Source organism: Salminus brasiliensis, chromosome 21 (genome assembly GCF_030463535.1).
Source record: "Salminus brasiliensis chromosome 21, fSalBra1.hap2, whole genome shotgun sequence".
In the NCBI taxonomy this organism is placed as follows: Eukaryota; Metazoa; Chordata; class Actinopteri; order Characiformes; family Bryconidae; genus Salminus; species Salminus brasiliensis.
In genome coordinates this window covers 27,590,442-27,615,370 of record NC_132898.1, presented here as the reverse complement: position 1 = coordinate 27,615,370, position 24,929 = coordinate 27,590,442, and the positions used below count along the sequence as shown (strand labels likewise).

Sequence of the window (24,929 nt, the reverse complement as noted above, 5' to 3'; positions counted from 1 at the left end):
AGTAGACCTTCTGATCGTCCTACAAGGAACAAGAAGCTGTCGGAGTGCTTACAGTCAAGGCGCAGATAGTCGTTGAGCAGTTGGAAGAGCGGAAAACTGTCCCAGCTATCTGGAGGTTGGACTTCCAGCGCTGCGTCCATGTCCACAGCGTAAAGAGACAGAAACGTCTCGGCGTGTTCCACCATCAGATCGGACCACCATGCGAACGCCTGCAAATAGCATACGAGGGTGTGAGGGAGAGGGAGAGCATGTAAATGTGTAAGACTAACAGAGAGGAGTGCATAGATAGTACCAAGGGACATATTTGTTTACGACACACGGCCTGTCTCTTGGGCCTCGACGCGAGGCTTGACGCTCCACAGATCTATTAGACGCCTCTATGTCTCACTTTGTAGAAGTTACCACCTTATTTCAATCACTCTTCATGGTCCCAGTAGACTCCTCACAGCTTCGAGCATTAACACCACATCAGGCAGTCACACACACATACAGTTACTCTTCCGTCGAACCGCAGAGACATAGAGTGTGAGCTCGGAGCTCAGAGAGCGAGGCGTTGGGGAAATTCCTCCTGCCTTGTTATAGAGTCTGAAGAGTGTCAGAGTTCGGCTTCTTCTCATGCAGGTTAAACACACCTTATATGCTTCTCTTCTGTAGAGCAGCACACAAGGGCGCGCTGAATTACATTCGCATCACACATGAAAAAATAATGCAGTGCATTCAATCTACAGTCATGTGAAAAACTAAGAACACCCCATGAAATATTTGTCTATTTTCAACATATTTAAACATATATGTGATCGTCTCTTGAAAAGCATTGGAAGATGGAGGTAATATAACTAAACCAATAAAACTGAACAAGAAATGTCTTTTAGAAATTCATTTGTAGTTTGAAAACCCCCATATTTCTTACTTATTAAAATGCCTAAAATAACAACCAGGTGCAGAACATCAGCTGCAGATGATCAGAACATGGTTAGAGAGGATTCTGGAGGAGTCTGTCTTATTTAAACCTCAGATATTTGGTCTGATTTGCCCTTGATTGTCACCACAGTCAGACTCAAAGAGCTTTTTGCGGCCTTCATAAAGAAGGTGTTAGATGCAGATGAGTTTGGGAAGAGGGTTAAAAAAGTCTCAGAACACTTAAAAATGGGTTGTCCCACTATCCACTAAATAATGGAATAGTGGAATGGCTGATTTGTCTACAGCCTTCCTTCTGAAGGCCTCAGAAAGCTCTTTGCTCTGGGCATGGTGATCTTCACCACTCACTTCAACCGTCAAGAGCAAACTAGACCAATTATCTAAGATTTAAATAAGACAGGCTCCTCCCTCTAACCATGTTCTGATCTGCAGCCGATGTTCTGCAGCTGATTCGAATGTTAGGCAGAAGTAGTAATAAATGTGGGGGTGTTCTAACTTTTTACTCACAGAAAGTAATTCAAGTATTTGAATTAATTACATTTTAGAAATAAATTCCTAAAAGACATTTCTTCAGTTGTGTGTGTTTCGTTATTATATTTACTCCATCTATTCGTTTTGTTCGAATGAGGATCAAACATAGGTTTTCATTAGGTGTCCTGAAGTTTTTCACATGCCTGTATACTTGATTAAAATGTGCATTCATTTTTTTCAGTGCACTCTCTTACACACTCTCTTACACACACACACACACACACACACACACAGTCGCTCCCACATGCACCCACTCAAACACAGCACACTTTGTTGATGTGAATGTAGCTGTAGCTGTAGATGTACATGCACCCAGGAGCTTGTCCTTGGTTCAGAAGAAAGACTGCAGTCGTGCAGCAGTCACAGTCCCCAACAACAGGGTCCCAAACCCATTTACAAAACACTTTATTGTATGTTGGATTGACTGGGTTGAGTTTTCTCTGTTGCTGGGGAGAGTGCTCTGCTGTCGGCACATGTCTTGCATGTCTCAGAGTTGGCAAAACATGTCAGAGAAATGCAAGGGTTATGTAAGAGTTCATCTCCACAGGGTCCCTTCCACATGCTTTGAAGACTGAGCACTTGGTGAAAATCCTAGTGTAGTCTGCTGAATGCCTGGTGACTACACATCAGTTAACTGGGGTCTTCACAGGTGTGTTAAAGGTGATGGACTGGACCGGGCTGGAGCGAATGAACACGGTAAAATCCACAATGTTGAATTCACTCCTACAGAGCCGCATGGAATCTGGCTTAAATGGCCTTATTCATGAGTTGCATTGAAACTAGCACAAATCTGAGTTCCCAGAATGCTCGTATCTCATACAAACCATGGTTGTTGCAATAACAGAATCTTGATTTTGGTACCAAGATTATTACAGAGAATTATTAAAACATATTACAGATTTAACAGCATATTTAACTATTTTTTATCAATAAAAATTCCTCAAATCTACATAAAATACAACATCATCCTGGTGCTAGTTAATGTTAATAATGTTAATAATAATGTTATATTATTACAATTAAACACTGGTTTGATATATTGTATATTTTTATTTTATTTATCTCAATACTTTTATACTCTCTTAACCCCTTTATACAAACTGGTTGAGATATTTCTTGGTAATATTTGAACAAATTTGATTTGATAGTAACACTTTTGGCCTGCCGGCAGCCCATAGGCTGTTTAAGAGTTTATTATCTTGATTTTTTATGTTGTTCATTTACTTCTGTTGACTTTAGTCTAGGTTGATTAAATAAGCCTTTTTACCTCGTCAGTGCTCAGTAACACTGAAAATAAGGGTCACCCTCACTAAATTCCAGAGTATAAATAATGGTTGACTAAAGTATTAGATGTATTGAATGTACTGAAAGTATTGAGAGTACTGAATTGTTGGTCAAATGCAGTGTGATAGTTTTCTCCCCAATTTAGTCACTGTCAATTCCCACCCATTAGCAGTGATTCCCCCATCACACTGTGCCACCCGCACTTAAAAGGCAGCCAGCTGCTTCTTTTTAAACTGCCGAAGCTCAACACGCTTGGAGGAGAACACTAACTGCCAATTAAAAAAACACTCACACTGGCAATCACTGCACTGAGTGATGGAAGTGGGAGGGAAAGCCTACCCATCCACCCAAATGGGCAGTGGTGGCTCAGCGGTTAGAGCGCCGAGATATCGATAACAGGGTTGTGGGTTCGATTCCTGGGCTCGGCAATCTGCCACTGTTGGGCCCTTGAGCAAGGCCCTTTACCCTCTCTGCTCCCTGGGCGCTGGAGTTGGCTGCCCACCGCTCTGTGTGTGTGTGTGTACTCACTGCCCCTAACACATGTGTGTGTGTGAGTGTGTGTTCACTACCAGATGGGTTAAATGCGGAGGACACATTTCGCTGTACAGTCCACACTGTACAGTGACAAATACGTGCACCTTTACAAAGACCGTAAGGACAACTGTGTTGTCTTGGACATCTGGCCATGGACGGCTATGGCATCACCACAAACTCGAGACAATGCTCAGATAGGGGTGCACCACCCCAGTGCTGGAAGGCTGTTCACCAGCAAAGTTTAGCAGTTGTCCTACTCAGACATGCCTAGTTTGCCTGGTGGTCAACTAACATATTGAATCAGGCGTGTTTGAGAAGAGCAACTACCAAACTTTCCGGGGGATCGGGCCTCCAGGACTGGAGTTGTGTACCACAGGTTGTTCCACTTAACAGGCAGTTATTTGAGCGCAGTTGATTAAGCACCTTCTGTTACAGGGAAGCAAGTTTTGCTCCACTATACCACTAGTAACACCCTAATTTCCCCTCATATACAGTGTATATACAACTAATGCTAATTTACGTCCTAGCTGACACATTCCACTTCACATTGATGAATTATACACTGCAGATATTCAAACCAGATCTTTCAACATAATCTGTACAGATATGGCTGTTGTTAGCATTCTTTTTATTTTATTGTTATTAGTGATATTATTGATGATATTGATGATGATTGAACCACAAACTTATTTTTGAGCTTTATTTTACACACATTCTGAGCAGTGAGTTTGCTGAGGCCTGTTAAAATTGTGCAATCTTGTTTTGCAATGGGATTTGACCTTTACACAACTGTGTTGAATAAGGGCCAGAGTACTTTTCCCCCCGTAGGAGTGAAGTAATCTCATGACAAGATAAATTCAGCACTCAGGATTTTACTGTCCACAGAGCAGGGGGGTGGAGAGGGTGGGCGTCGGGGATTGTGCAAGACGACGTCTGTGAAAATGAGCTCGGTTTCATTTTCAGAGGGCACGTCGGGAGCTGCTTCAGGGCAGAAGAAGCGGCTGTCCGTCTGGCACTCGTGCCCACACAAGCAGCTTGCTTAATGTTTGATGCTCACAGTAGAGCAATGGGGAGGGTGGGGTGGGGAGGTCTGGGAACGAATACAAGCCCTCTATCCAGGGTGGGTTAGGGTAGATTACTGGACATGCAGAGAAGATGGGGAAGAGGAGAAGGTTTGGAGTGGGTGGGTGGGTGGGTGAGTAGGTGGGGAGGGGGCGCATGGGGGCTCTCGTCTATCACATACCTCTTTACCCTTTCGAACGTATCCAGGCAACCCAACAAACAGCGAGAGAACACAGTGAACGTTACATCAGATTGATCATCTTTGAATTCAAGACAAGCTAACAGTCATGTTTGTTTGCTGGCAGTGTTTTTCAGACAGTAATAATGAGGGTTAAAGCAGGCAGATGACCACGAGTGAAATTTTTAGGACGATTCTTCACCCCTCAGAAGGTTTAGTCATGCATTCTTGTTTAAATCATGATGGCAGGAGAACAGTGTCCTGCTCCTGGATGTGTTCAGGACACTCCAGCTCATAGCTGCAGAGAACAGTGAGAGCCTGGATATACGGTTCTAGGATGGAGAACCTTCAAAATTGTAAAAGGATTCTTCACTCTTACTTATCTTGTTTACAAGAAAAGGCTTTTTGAAGAACCTTGTCCATTCAGGGTAGCAGTTCTCAAAATGGACCTTAGGTGCAATCAGATGGTCCACGTTTTTGCTCAATGGCCTCTTGTCCACTGCAGGACCGAACGGTTCTGAGTATGGAAGGTAACCATTCTGATGGCACGGTTCGGCACAGACCGCATAGAAACTGGAGTGAGCCCTGTTGTCTCAGCACGGTTAGCTAAACATACTTTGGGCCACAGAGTCATTTGGTGGGAGAGCTTAATGGTGCAGGGATCCACTTATTGCATCCATATTTGCCTCACCTTTATGCTGATCCTGGATCCTTTATATTACCGGTACAGAAAATGTTGGAGACTGTTTCTAATAGGTACAAGAATACCTGTTTAATTTTAGCTGTCTTTAAGTGCACTAATTATTAGTGAGGTGAAAAGAACACAGTAGTGCACTATAGCATAATTAGGTGTAGCATACTTAAGTTGGCTCCAGGCCTAATCCAACATCACTACGGTGGCGTTAGCACGCTGGCTACAGGCCTCGTTCAACATCACTACTATGGCTTTAGTAGCTGGCTACAGGTCTCGTTCAACATCACTACTATGGCTTTAGTAGCTGGCTACAGGCCTCGTTCAACATCACTACTATGGCTTTAGTAGCTGGCTACAGGCCTCATCCAACATCACTACTATGGCTTTAGTAGCTGGCTACAGGCCTCGTTCAACATCACTACTATGGCTTTAGTAGCTGGCTACAGGCCTTGTTCAACATCACTACTATGGCTTTAGTAGCTGGCTACAGGCCTTGTTCAACATCACTACTATGGCTTTAGAAGCTGGCTACAGGCCTCGTTCAACATCACTACTATGGCTTTAGTAGCTGGCTACAGGCCTCGTTCAACATCACTACTATGGCTTTAGTAGCTGGCTACAGGCCTCGTTCAACATCACTACTATGGCTTTAGTAGCTGACTACAGACCTCATTCAACATCACTACTATGGCTTTAGTAGCTGGCAACAGCCCTCGTTCAACATCACTACTATGGCTTTAGTAGCTGACTACAGGCCTCGTTCAACATCACTACTATGGCTTTAGTAGCTGGCTACAGGCCTCGTTCAACATCACTACTATGGCTTTAGTAGCTGGCTACAGCCCTCGTTCAACATCACTACTATGGCTTTAGTAGCTGGCTACAGGCCTCGTTCAACATCACTACTATGGCTTTAGTAGCTGGCTACAGGCCTCGTTTAACATCACTACTATGGCTTTAGTAGCTGACTACAGGCCTCATTCAACATCACTACTATGGCTTTAGTAGCTGGCAACAGCCCTCGTTCAACATCACTACTATGGCTTTAGTAGCTGGCTACAGGCCTCGTCCAACATCACTACTATGGCTTTAGTAGCTGGCTACAGGCCTCGTCCAACATCACTACTATGGCTTTAGTAGCTGGCTACAGGCCTCGTCCAACATCACTACTATGGCTTTAGTAGCTACAGGCCTTATTCAACATCGCTACCGTCTGCATTAGTATGCCAGCTGCAGGCCTCATTCAACATCGCCACTGCAGCGTTAGCATGACAGCTGTGGGCCCCATCCAGCATCCCTACCAAAACCGTTTGCATGCCGGCTATGGGCCTCATCCAGCATCGCTATCCCAGTGTTAGCATGCAGGTTACGGCCTGCATCCAACATTACTACAAGTAATAGAGGTGTGGGGATTTTGCTGGCAAAGTGTCTCGGGGTTTCATCATGTCTGTTATACAGTAATGCACAGATTGGGTTGTATCCACCCTACAATTGTCAGTTGATAATGTTGGAGTGTTGAGATTGAGCTCTGCTTGGACATTAAGCACAAAAGTCCATGGATAAGTGGCCTACAATGGACAGGATCTACCTCGCAATACTGTCGTTACCCTTCCCTGACTGCATGAAAGCTCATTAAGGTCACTAAGGCAAGGGGACACATAACTAAGTATTGGAAAAGACATGATGCATTTGATTCAGCTCAAGAGTTTGCAAGTGTGTGCATGTATGTACATTAGACTGTCAATCTGTGTGTGTGTGTGTGTGTGTGTGTTTGTGTGCGCGCATGTGACATTGCATATGTGTGTCTGCGTGTGTGTGAAATTCACCTCTGCATGATGCTCCTCGTTCTGCTGTAGCACCTCAATGACCAGTTCAGCCAGGCGAAGTGTGTCTTCCAGTTTTTTGGCAGGCGTAACTAAGCGGCCTACATTCTCTGAGGCACAAGGGCAAAACTGTTAATGTGGACACACACATAACACTCACACACACACACACACACACACACAGTCCTGAAACCTTCCCTCGTTCTGTCAACAGAATGCCATTTTCCAGTCTAGTCTTTTCAGCAGTTGAGTTGGTAAGCAGTAAGTGAAGGAGCTGGTCATCTTAGATCAATAAGAAATGAGTGTCTGGGCTCCTTTAGACCTGGGATGGTCAGCGCGGGTCACTTCATCTTCAGTATTGATGTTAAAGGGCAATTCCACAGATTTCTTTAAAATGAAAAATGTAAAAGTTGATTGCTAAGATGTAAACAAAGTTGTTCAGAGTGGTCAGATATGAAAATCTCAGTTTTAAAGAAACTAAGCCAGTCAGAATTGTTCACAGTGGCCAGTCTGGAGTTTTTCACTTTTTGAGACAATTACACTATGTCCAAATTTCCAATGAATGGACCAATAGAAAAACCAAAATGGCTTGGAATAAAATCCTTTTACATTGACTTCCATTAAAAGTTTATTAACGTGGGGCTCTGAGTGGTCCAACGGACTAAGGCTGTCATGCTGCCTGCCATCATCACCCGGAGCCAGAGAGAGCACAATTGGCCTTGCTCTATCCAGGGTGAAACATGTCTCTTTCTCTCTCCTCACATGTGATGCTGGCCGGCATGGGCCTACCGAAGCATCTGAGCTGGGTACCAGGTGCTCTCCTCTGAGTTGGTTGCCCAGGTGATGTGCCAGGTGGTGGCTTGTTGCATATATGTAGGAGGAGGCATGTGTCAGTCCTCTCCCACTGTTGGGGGCATAACATGTGATGGGGGAGTGTACTAACGAGTGGGTTGGGTAATTGGCTTCTCTTAATTTGGAGAGGTAATTTTAAATTGTTTTCATTTTTAATTTTAATAAGATTTTTTCCTTCTCTGTTACTGTCTGTTTTGCATGACATCACTGATATGCTATAAATATATAATATAATATGAATATGTTGCCTGAGACAGTGTTTTGTCATCAACACCACTAGATGGAAATCCATCCAGCCATCTTCTTTTGAGTTTTCTTCTGGTCTGGTTCGCGGTAGGTCCACGGCCTGTTTGAAATCACTGGGCAGAAGGCAGGAAGACCCCTTGGACAGGGCATCAAACCATCATAGGGTACCACACACCCCCAAATTAGCAAAGCCAGTTCACCTACCTTGCAGTGTTGGCAATTGAATGCTAACAAGTAGCTGATACCTGGTAGCAGAAGTAAAGTAAATTTAAGTAGCTAAAACCTGGTAGCAGAAGTAAAGTAAGGTAAAGTAGCTGAAACCTGGTTGAAAAGTCGCTAAATGTCGCTAGATAATGTAACTCGCTAATATAAACAAACTATGAGTATATTTACAAATAAACAACAGTGATACAAAAGCTAAGCTGGCAACACTTCCGTATATGTTTTTGGCGTGGAAAGAAAATGTTGATAAATTCATACCAACCACTCATTAATATTTGTTTGCATCTTAACAACTGAAATATGCAGACAATTTTGTTGGAAATTGTTGGAATTGCCCCTTAAGCTCTGCTTACCAACCTCATGCATTACATTTGTCACAGTATGTAGCGTATACAGTATGTATCTGTGTATAAGAGCTTTAGTAAATGGAGCTAGGGTGTTTATCATAAGCGGCATTCCTGCAACTAATCTTAAAATCTTAATTTACATTACTTATCTTATTTAACACATAAATTGTAATAAATATGAACTGTTGAAAAAAAAAGTGCTATAGGTTGGCTAGCTAGTATTAGCAGCATGGCCTAGCCTCACTCTTCTACATTGTCGATATAGAACAATATGGACATAATGAGTCAAATTAAAGCAAATAATAAAACAGAAATAAAATCAACGAATATGTTACAGTCATCATGCATAATGCTAAGCACATGCAGGACGTTGACTAACCTGTTGACTAATCACTCTCTCTCATTTTCTCTTTCTATTTCTTTTTCTGCCTGTCTGCTCTTCAATTGTATGCATAACCCTAAAGCCCTCGGTTTCTAGCTTCTTCTTACTGCTAAAATGAGACGGCATCATTGGGTTGGCTTAAAGCAAGTTGGGAAATGCTGTTAGCATGATCTCCCCATTCATGGTGTTAGTAGAGACTACAGCACCTCATAAGGAAACCTACATAGAACATAATGGTTACACATGAGACACATGAGCTTTATGAGAATGGTCCATCTAATGTGATCCATGGCGATGTTGTGGCAGAGTAAGAGGACATTGACGAACACTGTGGTTAATGAAGAGTATTCACCTCTAAGGCCAAGGGATTGACTGAGAAGGGGAATCTGGACACTATTGAGTGCCACAATTAACATTATTATTGTTATTATTATTGTACACATATCAGCCATAACATTAGCATCATCTACAGTGGCATCAGCGGTGAAGGCAGCAAGTTAACGGTCAGTTCTGGAAGCTGATGTGTTGTTAAAAGCAGGAAAATGGGCGAGCATTAGGATCTGACAAGAACCAAATAGTCACGGCAAGACAACTGGGTCTTCAGGCAGGCCTTTTATGGGGTGTTCCCAGATTTCAGTGGTCAGTACCTAGCAAAAGTGCTCCAAGAAAGGACGACCAGTGAACCGGCGACAGATTCATGATCACCTTAGGCTAACAGAAGCAGTCCATGGAGGCCCCACCTCCCAACATACAGCACTTAAAAGCATCTGCTGCTAACGTCTTGCTGTCTTGGTGCCAGATACCACAGGACACCGGCACGAGGGGGACATAGTCAATATTAGGCAGATGATACTAATGTTATGGCTGATCTGTGTATGGTTAAGTGTCATGTTTATTTTTACATAATTATAAAAGCTTCTGCTGGTGCCTCCATATCGAAGGGACCCGTCACCCACCCTTCTCAGCCAATGACTCTCCATCACAAAACACACTCCACACACTGCCGGGTTTTCAGTTAACCCTTTAACTGGAGTCTTTCAAACCAGGCATGATTCAGACGGGGAAGGGAAAAATGCGAACTGTGCGAGAGGAAGGAGGAACAGTTGACTCGTGAAACAGTTTAAAGGGTTAAAATGAAAGCTGTGTGGTTTCGCAGTGTGCGTTCACAGTACAGCAGAGAACCTCAGTGTGTCTGCTGTGGAAGAAATGCCTTGTCGTGCCAAATCAGGTATTTCACACACAACAGGGAGAGCGCTGAAGAAGTAGATTCTCGCGGATCTAATTCTTCCCGCAAGCTGTGACCAGGATATGAACAATACGAAATACCTGATTTGCTCAGGATGCAAAAGCACCTTCCTTTCTCGAGCAATGTAGTGGCTTCCAAACAGACATTAACATGCTTCACTGACGATCAGTTCTTTAGTTTCATTTCATTCAGTGTGAATTTAGTGTGAATGTGTAGTTTAATGTGTAGTTCTCTCTCAGGTTTCCTTTGTTAAAATGATGCGTAGTAAAACATACAGCGTCATTTAGTGTCTTTTTGCTGTAGTGCGTTACTTTATTGAGGGTAAAGGGGTGGTGCATGTCTGAAACACTGGTTATCAAGGTTGGAGACAATTCCCTCTCAATTCACCAACAGAAATGGCTTCAATCAGATGATTTATGGTTAGTTTTACAGTTTTATTTTCTTACATTGGTCAATTTAAACTCTACATCAAATCCCTCGCATCTAATGAACTGGGAGGGAATCAACCCCAACGTGGCTAGTGGTAAGTCACCAAACAGCAGCTCATTCCAACGGATGAGACAAAGCGCATCTTTGTGGCTTTAGAGATGCGCTGCATGGGACACCATAAGGGGTGGTTGACATAACGTCGTCGCAGCATTCCTGTGGCATTTTCAGGCTGTACCATGGCAACGCTGCGAGGGGGTTATGTTATATCTACTCCAGACAGGGGGGGATGCTCTTTTCTAAGTATGGCTGTAGCAATTAGTCAGACAAAAGGGTTCACCTGGATCCTTCTGATCCTTCTGAGATTTCTCAACTACGAAGAGAACAAGAGAGAGAGAGAGAGAGAAAGGGAGGAGAGAGAGGGAGGGGAAGAATAGAGCGAGAGAGTCAGCCGGTATTCCATTTTGGGGGCTAAAGATGGAAGATAAGAGAGAAAGGGAGAGTAACGCTGCGTTTACACTACAGCAGAATGAGGTGTTTGTTGTCTTTTTTTATGTATTTGTATGGAAACAATGAGTGAAGAGTGAAGAGATTTTCCTAAGTTTTTGAATATTGAAAAATATAACATACAGTGCTGTGCAGAAGCCAGATCTCACCCTTCATTTATGTAAATTCCAGTCAAACCAGCTACCACCAACTTTATTTTTTAAGAGATATTTGTGAGGAGATTAGATATAAAATGCTCCACTTTCATAAATGAGAACAAAGGATACAAGTAAGTTTAAAAAATGGGACCTCTAACAATCATGCAAGACCTGGTAGATCATCAAACCTGCCCCCATCAGATAAACAGCAGAAACCTAAACCGAGGGGGGGGGCTCAAATCTTTTTCATAAAGGGTCACTGTGGCCATCCATTTCTGGAAACCACTGCCTTACTGCCTTACTGGAGAGAGAGAGGAGAAAATCAGGCTCCACTCTCGCTTCAGATCTGAAAACATCCACAGGTGTTTCTGTCTATCCTTCCGCTGTGGAAAGACAACTCAAGCTGTGAGTCTAAGATCCCGTTTACTCCTGGTCACTTTATTCGTTCTCGAGTTGAGTGTTCTCGAGTTGAATGTTTTTAAACCAGATACACATCCGATCTCTCAAACCACTTCAAAAGGTGGTCTGATTTGGGACGCATTTGAGCCAGATGTTGTTATAGCAGCATAAACGCATCCATCTCTACAAGAGAGCACAACCCAAACCCCAGTAATAAGTACTGCATAACGAGCGAATTTGCATTTTCCATCTCACACAGTGATCGGATTCCGGTCTGACTATCCGGAGACACATTTGACTGCATGTGGCTGCAATCATATGAGGATACAACCCAGATACTAGTCACATAATGTGACCAGGTGTAAACAGGGTCTAAAAGGATGATTCATCATCACTAAATGTGCTTGATATTGCTTAGATGATGAGAAGCAGAAAATGCACAGACGTTATTGGACTTGGAGCTTTGGAGGTATGGAACAATCGCCTGTAGATTTCTGCTGATGTAAAAACAAATAATGTAACGGTGGGTTTTGACTGGAAATGAAGCAAATGAAGGGTGGTCTCTAACCTGCATTCAGCAGGATTTTAATGGCATACCCCCTAAAGCAGTGAGGGATACGGTCGACTTTGCTGTAGCGTAAATTCAGCCCAAGACAGATAGAGAAAAGAGAGAGAGAGACAGAGAGACAGAGAAGAAGGAGCGAACAAAGAGAGTCCTGTAGACCACCGCTTCCTCTCACAGTAACCCTGCGAGAACCCTCAAAGAGAGATGGCGCTCAGTGGTGACCGTACAGACAGGAAAACACACTGACCCTTAGATATGACCGACACTGTGATATGATCAGAACAAAACAACAACAAACGAACAGGCAGTGATACAGTAATACCGGACGACACACAGAGACGGCAAAGACGCACAGTAAAAAAGTGCACCGGAGACAAAACACCACACCTGATCTTGGCTCAGAATATGATCAGAACACAGACAGACCCAACAACACAACCCCTAGGTTCTCCTAATCCGTTCTCCTGCCTCCACAAAGGACGTCAGCTCTGAGCACAGCTCTGCAGAGATGCTTCGTTCGTACAGTACCTGACCTGTGTCGAAAGCTTGTGACATATGATCAGCAGGGCTGAGTTCGGGGTGGGGAAGGGTGGCAGGGGGGTGGAAGGGTGGAGGAAACTCAAACAGAAGCAGAAAAGTAAAAATGCATTCAAACCGCAGACAGGAAAACGCGTAAGTCAGCAGGAGAAAAGAAAAGGAAAGAAAGAAGGGATGGGGGTGGGGGGGGTGGAGGGGCTAACAGATACAGTGCTGAAAGCTCCATCACGCAGCACAGACAGACACAGGAGTCTGATGGGGGTGGACAGAAGGACCTGTGGCAGAATATCTCACACTCAACTCAGCCAGACAGGAGAAACAGAGTTTTTAAAAAAAAGGCAAGCAGACTCGAAGCGATAGATGTTATCAGCTAGGGTTGGGTGGGGGCGGGGGGTGTCGGGGGCGCATGGAAAAAAGGGCAGGTGCTGACGGTGATAAGCAAGGACTGTGTGAGTGTGTGTGTGTGTGTGTTTGGACATAAGACACAGAAATAAAGGAAGGGTGGGTTAAAAGGCATGGACTGGTGGAGGATGAGGGAGGTACTCACGAATGGTTAAATCCATCACTTGTGACGCCAAGCAGTAGACAGGATGCTCATACATTTCTCTCTTTTTCCCTACAAAAGAGGATCGGGCATGCAAGAGCAAGGGGTCAGAGGTGAGAAAGAGAGAGGGAGGGAGAGGAACACTGGATGCATGTGCGCTGGGGGGCCTCTAGGGGGCGCTTTGGAAGGAAGATTTAAGGCGTTTTCACACTTTCTTTTTTTCTCGTTTGGTCAGCACAGAGTTGAACTGAGAAACTTGCATATATAAGGGGCTTGAGGGCCACGGGGAGGAGTCCGGGCCATAGTGCTTCTCCTAAAACGTAGTTATGTCAACACATCACCTTCTGCGTGGATTTAGGACCTAGGTTTATCTGTTTATCGCTTTTCATTATTTTCTTTGGATACAAATAGTCAAGCAGTGAGTGGCACTAATGTGGCACTAATAGTGGCACTAATAGAATGTTTGAAGTTGAAGCAGTCACGTGACAAAATGAACCAATCCACACGCAGCAAACCTCACTAAGTCCGCTAGAAGCTAACCTCAGACTACCGATTACAGGCTTGACTAAAGGAATTGTTGAATTGTTGTCGTAGTCTACATGTGAAAAACATTTAGCTCATTTTTATTCAGTTTCTGAAACGTGAAATGAGAAATATTGCCCAATTCGAATTTTTGCCCTTGCGGTATGTTGGTATATACAGCTAAGTGAGCTCTGCCATTGGTTGGAACTTCACAAGCAGTAATAAAGACTTAGGTTAACCACCCTGCATAATCATGAACTGTCAGGGCAGTCAATCAATAGCACTTCGGATTTTGTACTGAAAAGGGACCAGTCTAAAAAAAAAAATACACCACTGACCGTGAATGCGAGCTGTGGTGTAACCAGGTTTCAGTCAGCTGTTAGAAATGGAAAGCAGTGGCTGCAGCTCTGTGCCAGGACTCCTTACTTACAGAGACACTATTGCACTGTAACCTGCTTATGTCTGTTACAAGCTTTAAATCAAGCTTTGAGTGCATTGATATAAGCTTTCTGCTAACATATTACTAAAATCCCATAGTAGGGCTAGCAGAAATTAGCATTATTACACCGCTGGGTTTTTACTTCTACTTTTTTCCCTTTTTTTTAATATTTGTCACCTGAACCGAAGGCCTAGCTGTAATAGAAATGATTCCCCACAGAAACTGGTCCTACGTCAGTCAAAGGTGTGCCTCTTTATAGCCACCCAGTGATGGGTGGATCCCAAACCTATGGGCCTTTTTTCTTCAGTATCTCCATTGGCCTCTGCTATTTCTTTATAGACATAGGTTTTATGATCATTGCTTTGGAATAACTGCATCTTTTTATATGTATGTAGTTTTTAGTTATTTATCTAAAAATGCATGCTTTAATTCAACATTACGTATTTCTGGATTTCTGTTAAAATTTTGGCATGATTTTTTCATATCTCGCTATCAAAATAAACAAAAAAAGGCCAAAACTACAGACTTTTCTAAACTACTGAGTTACCTATGCAACTCAACCTATGCAGCTAATTGGAGTAATTAAATGTGTTACGTGGGACTGAATTGCATTTGAATTGCATCTACATTATATAGTGAAATTATATTAGCACTGTCTATGTCTACAAAAATAACTTCTCACATGAAGCGCACATACGAGAGGTTACTCATACACATTGTGTATTGGCTCTTAAACTGCACTGTTAAAAGCATAAGATCCTTTTGGATGCTCTTTTGGATGTGCTGAAACTCTGAAACTGTGTCTGAAACTGTGGAGGAACCTCTTAAGATGCTGTGAGGAACCTTCCAGGAACCTTTTTTTCTTAAATTGAAGGATCTCCAAAAGTTCCTCAAGGATCTTTATACTTTTACAGCGTGCTGTGAAGAGAGATTTGCTGAATTAGGCAGCAAAACCAATAAACAAGGGGAACAGGAGAGACAGAGAGAGAGAGACAGAGGCACAAGGAGTGTCAAAACCCAGGTAAGGCAGAAGAGACTACAAAGCAGGGATAAGCAGCAGGTGATTTGGCTCAGGAAGGAGGTGTTAGCTTGCTATGCATCCTCTCGTCGCCTGGCAGCTACCACGGGAAAGAGGTGAAGGTCAGACAGAGGGCAGCGAGGCAAAGGAGTCGAGCGCAGGATTTCAGAAAGGGAATTGAATGCATTTTTACTCACACAGCTCTAGAACAGGAACCTGTGACCGAGTCAGTCACACTAAAACATAGATATCAAAGTAAAAGCCGCACCAATGCAGTTCAGACAGGGAGGAGGAACAGATCACCTGTTATCAGACAAATCAGCAGTTTTGAAGGGGTGACCAAAAGCTAGGCTAAAGCACTGAGACGGACAGACATTGCAATCTTAAAAGGCCCATATGCTAATTCTTGCTCCTATTCTATGTCCTTAAGCTCCACTATGTGACATGCAGTACAGCGCAGAAGGTACCAGGGTACCTAATCACAGTATTTAACGCCATTTCTCTCAGGTTAGCAGGTTAGTGTAGAAACTCCAGATCTCCTCAGAACAGGTGAACATAAATCCAGTAAAAAGGAACAAGAGCTTCTCATTCTGAAGAAAGTAGTGAGATCTCGGAGAGTCGGTGAGCTAGTCTGAAGTACAGAGCTCGGTTCCTCCAGGTTTCTCCTGGACGCCCCCCCAGTCCAGCCAGCACAGCGTGGATGTGTTCAACTCCATCAGCAGCAGTTCATCTGATTTAGCCTTATCATCATATTTATCATTAAGCCCTGATTTACCAAACCAGGTGTTGATATGATGACTATAAATAATACTAGACTCAATGAGGAGAACTTTGGAGATGTTCTAATAAAAACAGTGATGGAAAAATCATGACTTTTATTATTATTAGTGTTTTACTGAGTAAATAACCACTTACTGCCAAGATCAGCAGCTTTATAAGGTATCTAAGGCTTTTGCACAGTACAGAATATGTAAAACAGTCTAATATACAGTGACCTTTTTCCAGCCTCTCTTTTAAAATGAAATTCTTATTTCTGCTACTATGCCTTTAATATGTAAATAAGATCTGGTCTGACTGGCTGCTCTGTTTTTCGCCTCACTCAAAGGGCAGTTTGTGTTGAAACACTCCTTATAACTTTAATGTGAACAGTCAGAGGCTAAAATGCTGTATGCTTAACCCCTTAAAAGGGCCATGGACCTCCGGTGGGCCGAAAGTGTTCTTACAGAACTCCTGTTACCAAAGAATAGCCCCACAAGTTTGTACAGAAGTCCCTGTAGTTACTGAGTAATACACCATAGTGTGTGATAAGCCTTGGAGTGTTAAGAGCTTCATTAGTTTAGGTTTAGGTTCCATACATAGGCTGAATAGACTAGGAGTGAAAGGTATGTTTGGTATGTTTGGATTTCAGCTGTGTTACAGTATTACATCAAGCTTTTAGAGAACGCATATGGGCCCTTTAAGATCTTAGCATTCACTGTCTCTAAACAGAATTCACCGTCTCTACCGTCCCTCAACTCTGCAACATCAACTGCTGCAAAACCCGATCTGAGACCTCTTGCAGCGAAGACATCTACTCGGTTATTGTTGTTTTTAGTTTCTATATTCCAAATAGAGCTGATTTTCCTTATAGTGGTCATCATAAGGCCCAACATCAAATGTAGCACACACCTCCTCCAGTGTGAATTTCCCAGAATTCACAATACACAATCAACAGTACTCTTTTTACACATTTTAAAGGGAAATTCCACTGCTTTTTTCTTTGTCTGCGTAATTGAACATTTAGGCTAAAGAGTCATTCAGGGTGGTTTGGTGTGAAATGCTTTGTCCTGAAGAAACTTAGCAAGTCAGAATTGTCCACAGTGGTGGGGAAAGGTGGTTAGTAAAATGGTTGAATGCCTCTAAAAGCTTCCTTATTTACTGTTACTAAATTAACACACTGCTAAATGCTTGAGATACTTATGATATTGTCATACCATTTTTTACTTTCTGAATCTGCTAGTTGTTTTACATTGTATTAATTAAGTTCATGATAAATGGACCAATAGAAAAGCTCCAAAAAGACTTGGAATCAAATCTTTTAAAATTGACTTCTGTTGAAAATTAAGAAGTATTTCCATGCATGATAGTGACAACAGAAATACACACAGGTCATTGTAAAGCAAAGTGTATATATATATATATAGCACTCCTGTAAAGAGATATGTGTCCGTAAGTCTTTCCACAATAAATAATTTCACACCAGCTCCCTCAAAATGACTTGAATTCTGCAGAACTTTTAAAGAATTGGTGGAATTTCTACTTTAAACCTGGCTAGAAAATCAGACCGTGATCAGCTGCCAATACTGCCAATAATGTCAATAGTACCTGCAATCCGTCTAACCCAGTAATATCACAATATAAGCATCACATACCACATTATACTGACACTGAAACAGTGTCTCACACACCAAGACATTCAGTAAAGTAGTTCAGTGTCCTCCGCACCATTGTGAAAGACAAGGGACTGAGTTTCGGTGTTCTGTACCTTCCACTTTGGCGTACTCTGAGAGCCGCTGATAGTTGACCAACGCCGCCTGTTCCAGACACTTCCGGATCACGGTTTTCACCTCTTCCTGTGGGACCGGCGTCACGATATCCTTCATGAGCACCTAGAGAAAAAGACAAAGACTTAACTGCTTGATTAATTTCTTTAAATTTTTTTAAATGATCAGTTATTTTTAAATTATAGATTTTAAAAACATATAAAACATTTGAGCATATATATTATAATAGTTAATATTTATATATATATTTGTAATGTTTATGTATTTTTTGTATTTTGTATTATTTTTTGAATCAGGAAAATGATATCCCCTTTTTAAAAAATCTCCATAATTCCATGTGCAAGAAGTGATAAGTGCACAGATTTGAACAATGACCTTCCAGTGTGTAATAACCACATTTCAGCAGAAATTTCATCAGCAAATTCTTATTGGTTGAGCAGGATTGCTCTGTACTTTAATCCTGATCAAGAGTGTTGATAGATTTTTGAGAGTAGATCTACTGTAAATCACATAGTTGCTATATAGCAATGATATGAGTGTGGTAGACAACCCACCCTCTCTAGCAGAGAAAGAGTAGCCTTCAGAGCTCCTTCTGGCCGTCCAAATGGAAAACAGTACCTTAGGGATGGTGGGAAAAATAAGCAATTTATTAAAACTCATTACAGTAGAGTTCTTGTCATCTCTAAATATTGTAGCTATATATATATATATATATATATATATATATATATATATATATAATTTTATGACTATTCAGAATGCTTACAAGTGAACTTCAGAAGCACAATCTAACAAATTAGCATCAAATCTAGAAGAAGGACATGCAGAGTGATTGCACAGCATTAGGAAATTCCTAAATGGCAGGTTCACACTATGCGACTTCAGCCCTGATTGTTGAGTTGCAGACTCAGGTCGGAGGCAAATCGGCATTCGCTCACTGCTGGCTCGGTTGCTTTGTGTGAACTGCTGAAAGACGGGATTCCACCCCCGACAAATATCTGTCAGGCTTAATATCTGGACCTGCCGAATACTCTAAATCCGGTAGTGTGAAAAGTGTTGTGAGTGGATGTTGGTGCAGCGACTAGCTACAGCCAATGAGAGCACAAGACATGGGGTGAGGAGAAAGCTGAGGGTGGAATTATACAACATCAACTAGCATCCATGTTCACATCCATATATATTGACACTGGACCAGCTTTGGAAAACCTGGTCTGTTATCTATTAATTAATTAATTGATTAATTAATTAATTAATTTGTTTATTTATCTTACCTGAAATGTGTGATCTGGTTCTCCAGCAGCACTCGCAGTCTTTCTTTAATGTCCTCGAAGCGTTCACGCTCCTCCACTGTGACAGTGCCAATTCCATCGGGCCTGCAGCAGAACGTTCACACACACACACACACACAAACACACAAACACACAGCTGAGTTATCACTGTCGCTCAACTGGCTGAGGTCACAAAGGCTACAGACACTCACACGGGGTGAAGCTCTGGGTCACGTGAAGTCAACAAACACAGGATCCCGGTCAGGGGGCGTGTGTAACTGTATTTGACTGCATATGCAGGGGTGGAAGCATGTGTGTTTGTTTGTATGTGGGGGGAGGCAGGTGTTGGTGTGTAGTAATTACACTGAATTTCACTGAATGTTGAAAAAAACACCTAAGTGTGTGTGTGAGAGAGTGGATGGTTCATTCATACCCAGTCGTCTTCCAGAAGGGATTACACACACACACACAGACACACATCCATTCTTCTCACCCACAGCAGGGCTGTTTACCTGAGGCCAGTGGAGAAGATGCTACAATTACCATTACCATTATTTTGCTTCCTCAGCACCTATTCAGCAGAGACTGTGGGAACGCTCACCTCAGAGCTTCGCTGTACCACCATGCCGTTTAGGGATTAGACAAATTAGCCAGCAGCCAATCAGATCTCTCCTTTTCTCCTGCAGATTGGCCTCATCTGTGTGATGGGCTCTCGACATATGGCCAGATGGTGGGAAAGAGGCTAAACTGCAGTGTCTCGTGTTTACAAAGTTTTGCTTCACATGAAACACACAGATTTATATGGACAAAAGTATTGGGACACCACACCGGCTCATTCATTCATTGTTTCTTCTGAAATCAAGGGGACTGAATGAGTGGATCCTGCCTTTGTGGGAGTAACTGTCTCTACTGTCCAGGGAAGAAGGCTCCCCCAACTCCCCAACTCATCCCAAAAGTACTGGATGGAGCAGCATCCATCATTCCAGAGAACACAGTTCTTCCACTGCTCCACAGCTCAGTGCTGGGGGGCTCTATACCTCTCTAGCCCACGCCTGGCATTAGGCAGCACGGTGCCAATAGGTTCCAGAGCGTCCTATTCTATTGGCAGCACTTCTCTACAGGGACTAGGACTCTGTGTGTGTGCATTTGCACATTTATGTCAGCAAGGGGTGCACTTTTCAAATAGCTTAATGTATTCATTAGAAGGGGTGTCCACAAACATTTGGACATTGTGTATTCTTAACAGGTGCCTTAAACCTTTGCACAGTACTGCACAGAAATGCTGGTCCAGTTTACTGTGGCTGACGTGGACACAAACACATACCTACTAGTTAAACTGGACCAGGCTGAAGCCTCTGAATGTATATGTGACAACACGTCTGGTATCACAGAACTGACCCCTGTGGAGAGCTGGATACTGCAGTAAACAAGCGAATGCTGGTCTATTGTTTATAAGTGAGATCTGAAGCTCTTTATATTCTTCACAGCACGCATCTCCTACAGATGATGGTTCTCCTGCAGCCCGCCGAGCCGGACTGATTTCAATGGATCCATCAGGGCTCGGACGTGTACACTTCCTCTCTGCCTTCACACATACCACAGCTCCCCACCCATCAGGATCCAGAGGTGTTTGGAAGCTGAGGAGCAACCCTGTCACTCCACCACCCCCAAAAAACACCCCCAAAGCACACACACACATACTATCACACACATACATACATACATACATACAGCGGTGGACCCCCTGTCTAGTGTGACAGCCACAGTCACCCCCCCCAACACACACACACACACACACACACACAAACCACACTCTCTCTCTGGGAGTGATGAGGGGTGTGTCACGTCTCCTGCTCTTCAGAGGCTGTCACGGCCTCCCGCGCCTGCTCTGTCACACACACTCTGCTCACATCACCCTGTCGCAAACCATGAAGAGCCAGCCACTGTCGGTATGTGTATGTGTGTGTGTATATATATATATGTGTATGTGTATGTGTATTAAAATGTGTGCAGGTGATTCTAGATAAGTATAGATTATGTGTGTGTGTGTGTGTGTGTGTGTGTGTGTTTGTGTGTGTGACAATGCAGAACAGATGAAATAATTAACCAAATATCTAAGAAATCAAAATTAATGAATTAATAAATTAATTAATACATGTCACACTAATTAACATTTCACCCTTTAAGACACGTTCTGCTTGGGAACAGGCTGCGCTACCATTATCATAGCACTACATGCCATCATGCATATTCATAGTGGTATGCAAATGAGGCCCCATATAACACTGGGTGTTATTAAATATGGTAATCCAGATATGGTAATGAGGAGGTAGTAGCATATCCTACATCACTGAGATCCACACTGTAATGCCATCTGCAGTTACACCATTACTGTATGTTTGTGAGTGTGTGTGTGTGTGTGTGTGTGTGTGTGTTATACCTGTCAACCCTCCCGAATTCTCCCTTACTTTACCCTTCTCTCCCGCTGCTCTCCTGTTTAAATATCAGGGGTTTTTGCTTTAACGGCATCGGCCAACAGAACAAGTAATGGTAGAAGAAGATGAAGATGGAGATGAAGATGAAGAAGAATATGACAAAGAAGAAGATGTAGATGAAGAAGGAGAAGACTTAGAAGAAGATGGGGATGAAGATGGAGAAGATGATGAATATGAAGAGGAACATACATAAGAAGAAGATGGAGATGAAGAAGAAGATGGAGATGAAGATGAATAAGATGGAGATGAAGATGAATAAGATGGAGAAGTGGACAGTGGTAGGGGTGGTGGGGTAGGAAAGGCCAAAAACACCCTTATTTACAAATCCCAGTGTTTACAGGTATGATGTGTGTGTGTGTGTGTGTGTGTGTGTGTGTATGTGTGTGTGTGTGTGTGCGTGTGTGTGTTTATATACATGCTTGTAATGATAGCGCTCCCTTGCCTCTGGCACCAGGGCTAAAGGTCTAGACTGAGACAGACTGGGGGTCAGATGAACCTGTTGTTTAAGCTTAAGCAGAGGGGTTCCTTAGCCTACAACAGCGACGGGGGGCAAAAGAAAGAGGTGAAGGATAGAGAGCGAGAGGGTAGAGGGAGCGGGATGGAGGCCAAGAGAGGGAGAGACAAAAGAGAGAGGGAGTACGAGACAGGGGAGGGGTAGAGGGAGGACACTAACACCGCTCTGCCTTCAGGTCAGGACTGACAGCCTGACAGATTGTCAGAGGTCCCCATCTCCTCTCTCTATCTCTATCTCTATCTCTCTATCTCTATCTCTCTCTCTCTCTCTCTCTCTCTCTCTCTCCCCCCATCCCCCCCCCCTGACTTGGAGCTACACGTGTCTTCCTGTCCGAGCTTATCATAACGGGACGCAAACAGACAGCCCACTTCAGCTCCATCACTGTCTATCAAGCACGCACACACACACACACACGGCCCACCTCAACTTCATCATCTGCTAGACTGACAGACTTCTAGTCTAAACCTTTCTACTTCCTTCATGTCAAAGCACACACAGCACACACCGATACAGACACATATGTACAGTGGTGTGCAAAAATGTGGGCACCCCATGATCACATTATATGATTTGGTTGATTTTAATTCAGGGTGTATCTTCTGAGAACACACTGCTGCATATTTTATGTGTAATTGAACACATTAGGGGGGAAATGTGGCCTTATGGCACATTTTATATGTCTATTTGTTTCAGTGTGTTTAGATAGATAGATAGACAGACAGACAGATAGATAGACAGACAGATAGACAAATAGATAGATAGATGCATATGCACAGATGAATGGATGGATTCATGGATAGATGAATGGATGCATGGATGGATGCATGGATGGATGGATGGATGGATAGATAAATAGATGGATAGATAAATGGATAGATGGATGGATGGATGCATGAATGGATGGATAGATAGATGAATGGATGGATGGATGGAGAGATAGATAGATGGATGGAAAGATGAATGGATGAATAGATGAATGGATGGATGGATGAATGGATGGATAGATAGATAGATGGATAGATAAATGGATGGATAGATGAATGGATGGATGAATAAATAGATGAATGGATGGATGGATGGATGAATAGATAAATGGATGGATAGATGGATGGATGGATGAATAGATGGATGGATGGATAGATGAATGGCTGGATGGATAGATAAATGGATGGATGGATAGATAAATGTATGGACAGATGAATGGATGGATGGATGAATAGGTGAATAGATGGATGGATGGATGGATGCATGAATAGACAGAGAGATGTGTGTGTGTTTATTAGATAGACAGGCAGGTAGATAAACCGATACACAACGGACCCCAAAGCCAGTCCTAATGACCACATTCTTTCCTGATGCTTTGGACACGTCTGTGTTTCGGCACACCAGACCCAACACATGCATGTTTTTCCTTCCTTAGGTCAATCAGTGTAATCAGGTGAGTTACATAAAGGATTGCACAGTGTGGGGTTCTGGGATTGAGAACCTCTGCTCTACAGCACAAACACGGTGGGGCGGGAGGGGCGGGTTATGGAGGATCATCAACAACACAAATAGTCATATCCTACTGAATGATGTTTCTCAGATGTTTCGTTTCAGCTGGCTGGACCACCCGTCTCAGGAGTTGGGGTGGGGGTAGCTATAAAATGGTTGTAAGCAACCACATTCTAGGAAACTAACATCAGGATCAAACAAGAGCACCACATTACGTTCAGCCTCACCTTCTGAGCCCTGCGGCCATCTGCGACTTAGAGTCCCTCTTTCTCCTCGACTCCATGATTCGGAGCTCTTTTTTAGAGGGGGTGGGAGGGTCGGAAGGGGACGAGGGGTACAGAGCACTGAGGAGCTCAGCCTCTGACATGGGCCATTTCAGCAGCTCGCACACTCTCTTACTTTATGCCACATGCACACACACACAAGCATTTGCAAGGGTTGTGACAGCGTGAGGTCGGGTGAGAAATAAAAGAGAAGTTGTGAGACATGCAAATCAACAGAACACGAACAGAGTAAAACGAGTAATTATGACCAAACTAAAACAGACGTGAACAGTAATAAAGTATAAACATGAACAGATATGAAAATGGGTAGATGATCAGGTGAGGATGGGAAATTCGAAACCTAAGGAGCCTCGAGAAGATGCCTTGGACAGACACTGTAGTCTAAACAGAACCTACCAGACAGTAGACAGTCATTGGTAGAGTAATCAGCTGATAAAACATGAAGAACCACTTTTGTTTACATTAAAAAAATGTTTGATTGAGATATACTTAAATGACAAAGGTCATTGGGACGCCTGCTCATTCGCTATTTCTTCTGACATCAAGGGTATTTAAAAAGAGCTTAGCATGCTTTGGTGCTTGGCATGTTTAGGAATGGTCTGTACTGTCTAGGGAGGGCTTTCTACCAGATTGTGGAGGATTGCAGTGAGGATTTGATTGTATTCATGGACAAGAGCATTAGTGAAGTCATAAAAGTATTGGATTCCAGAGAATGATGGTTTTTACAGCGACATCACCTTTAAGAACTGACTGTTCACTTGCTGCCTAACACCCCTAGACGGACGCCGCTGAAGATGACGATAACCCATGTTTTTCACTTCACCTGTCACCTGTGGTGCTAATGTTATGGCGTATGTAACTACATCATCAAACTTGAGCAGTACAGTAATGCACAGTCAGTAGCGTTCAACTTCTAAG

The 24,929-nt window shown here is 43.0% G+C and overlaps 1 protein-coding gene across 6 annotated transcripts in view; it reads right to left on the bottom strand.

Annotated features, from left to right (window-relative positions):
• Positions 1 to 24,929, bottom strand: part of cadpsa (Ca2+-dependent activator protein for secretion a) — a 146,264-nt gene that overhangs the window by 26,669 nt on the left and 94,666 nt on the right. For 2 of the 6 annotated variants that reach the window (XM_072666484.1, XM_072666481.1), the window contains exons 14-19: positions 19,228 to 19,329; positions 18,511 to 18,574; positions 17,938 to 18,061; positions 13,438 to 13,506; positions 7,028 to 7,134; positions 53 to 209 (exon numbers count right to left, since the gene is read on the bottom strand). In XM_072666484.1, the coding sequence (XP_072522585.1) occupies positions 53 to 209; positions 7,028 to 7,134; positions 13,438 to 13,506; positions 17,938 to 18,061; positions 18,511 to 18,574; positions 19,228 to 19,329 (623 nt within the window). Of the gene's footprint in view, positions 1 to 52; positions 210 to 7,027; positions 7,135 to 11,085; positions 11,119 to 13,437; positions 13,507 to 17,937; positions 18,062 to 18,510; positions 18,575 to 19,227; positions 19,330 to 24,929 lie in introns of all 6 variants that reach the window. The other 4 variants (XM_072666485.1, XM_072666483.1, XM_072666486.1 and 1 more) reach the window with 3 other exon arrangements.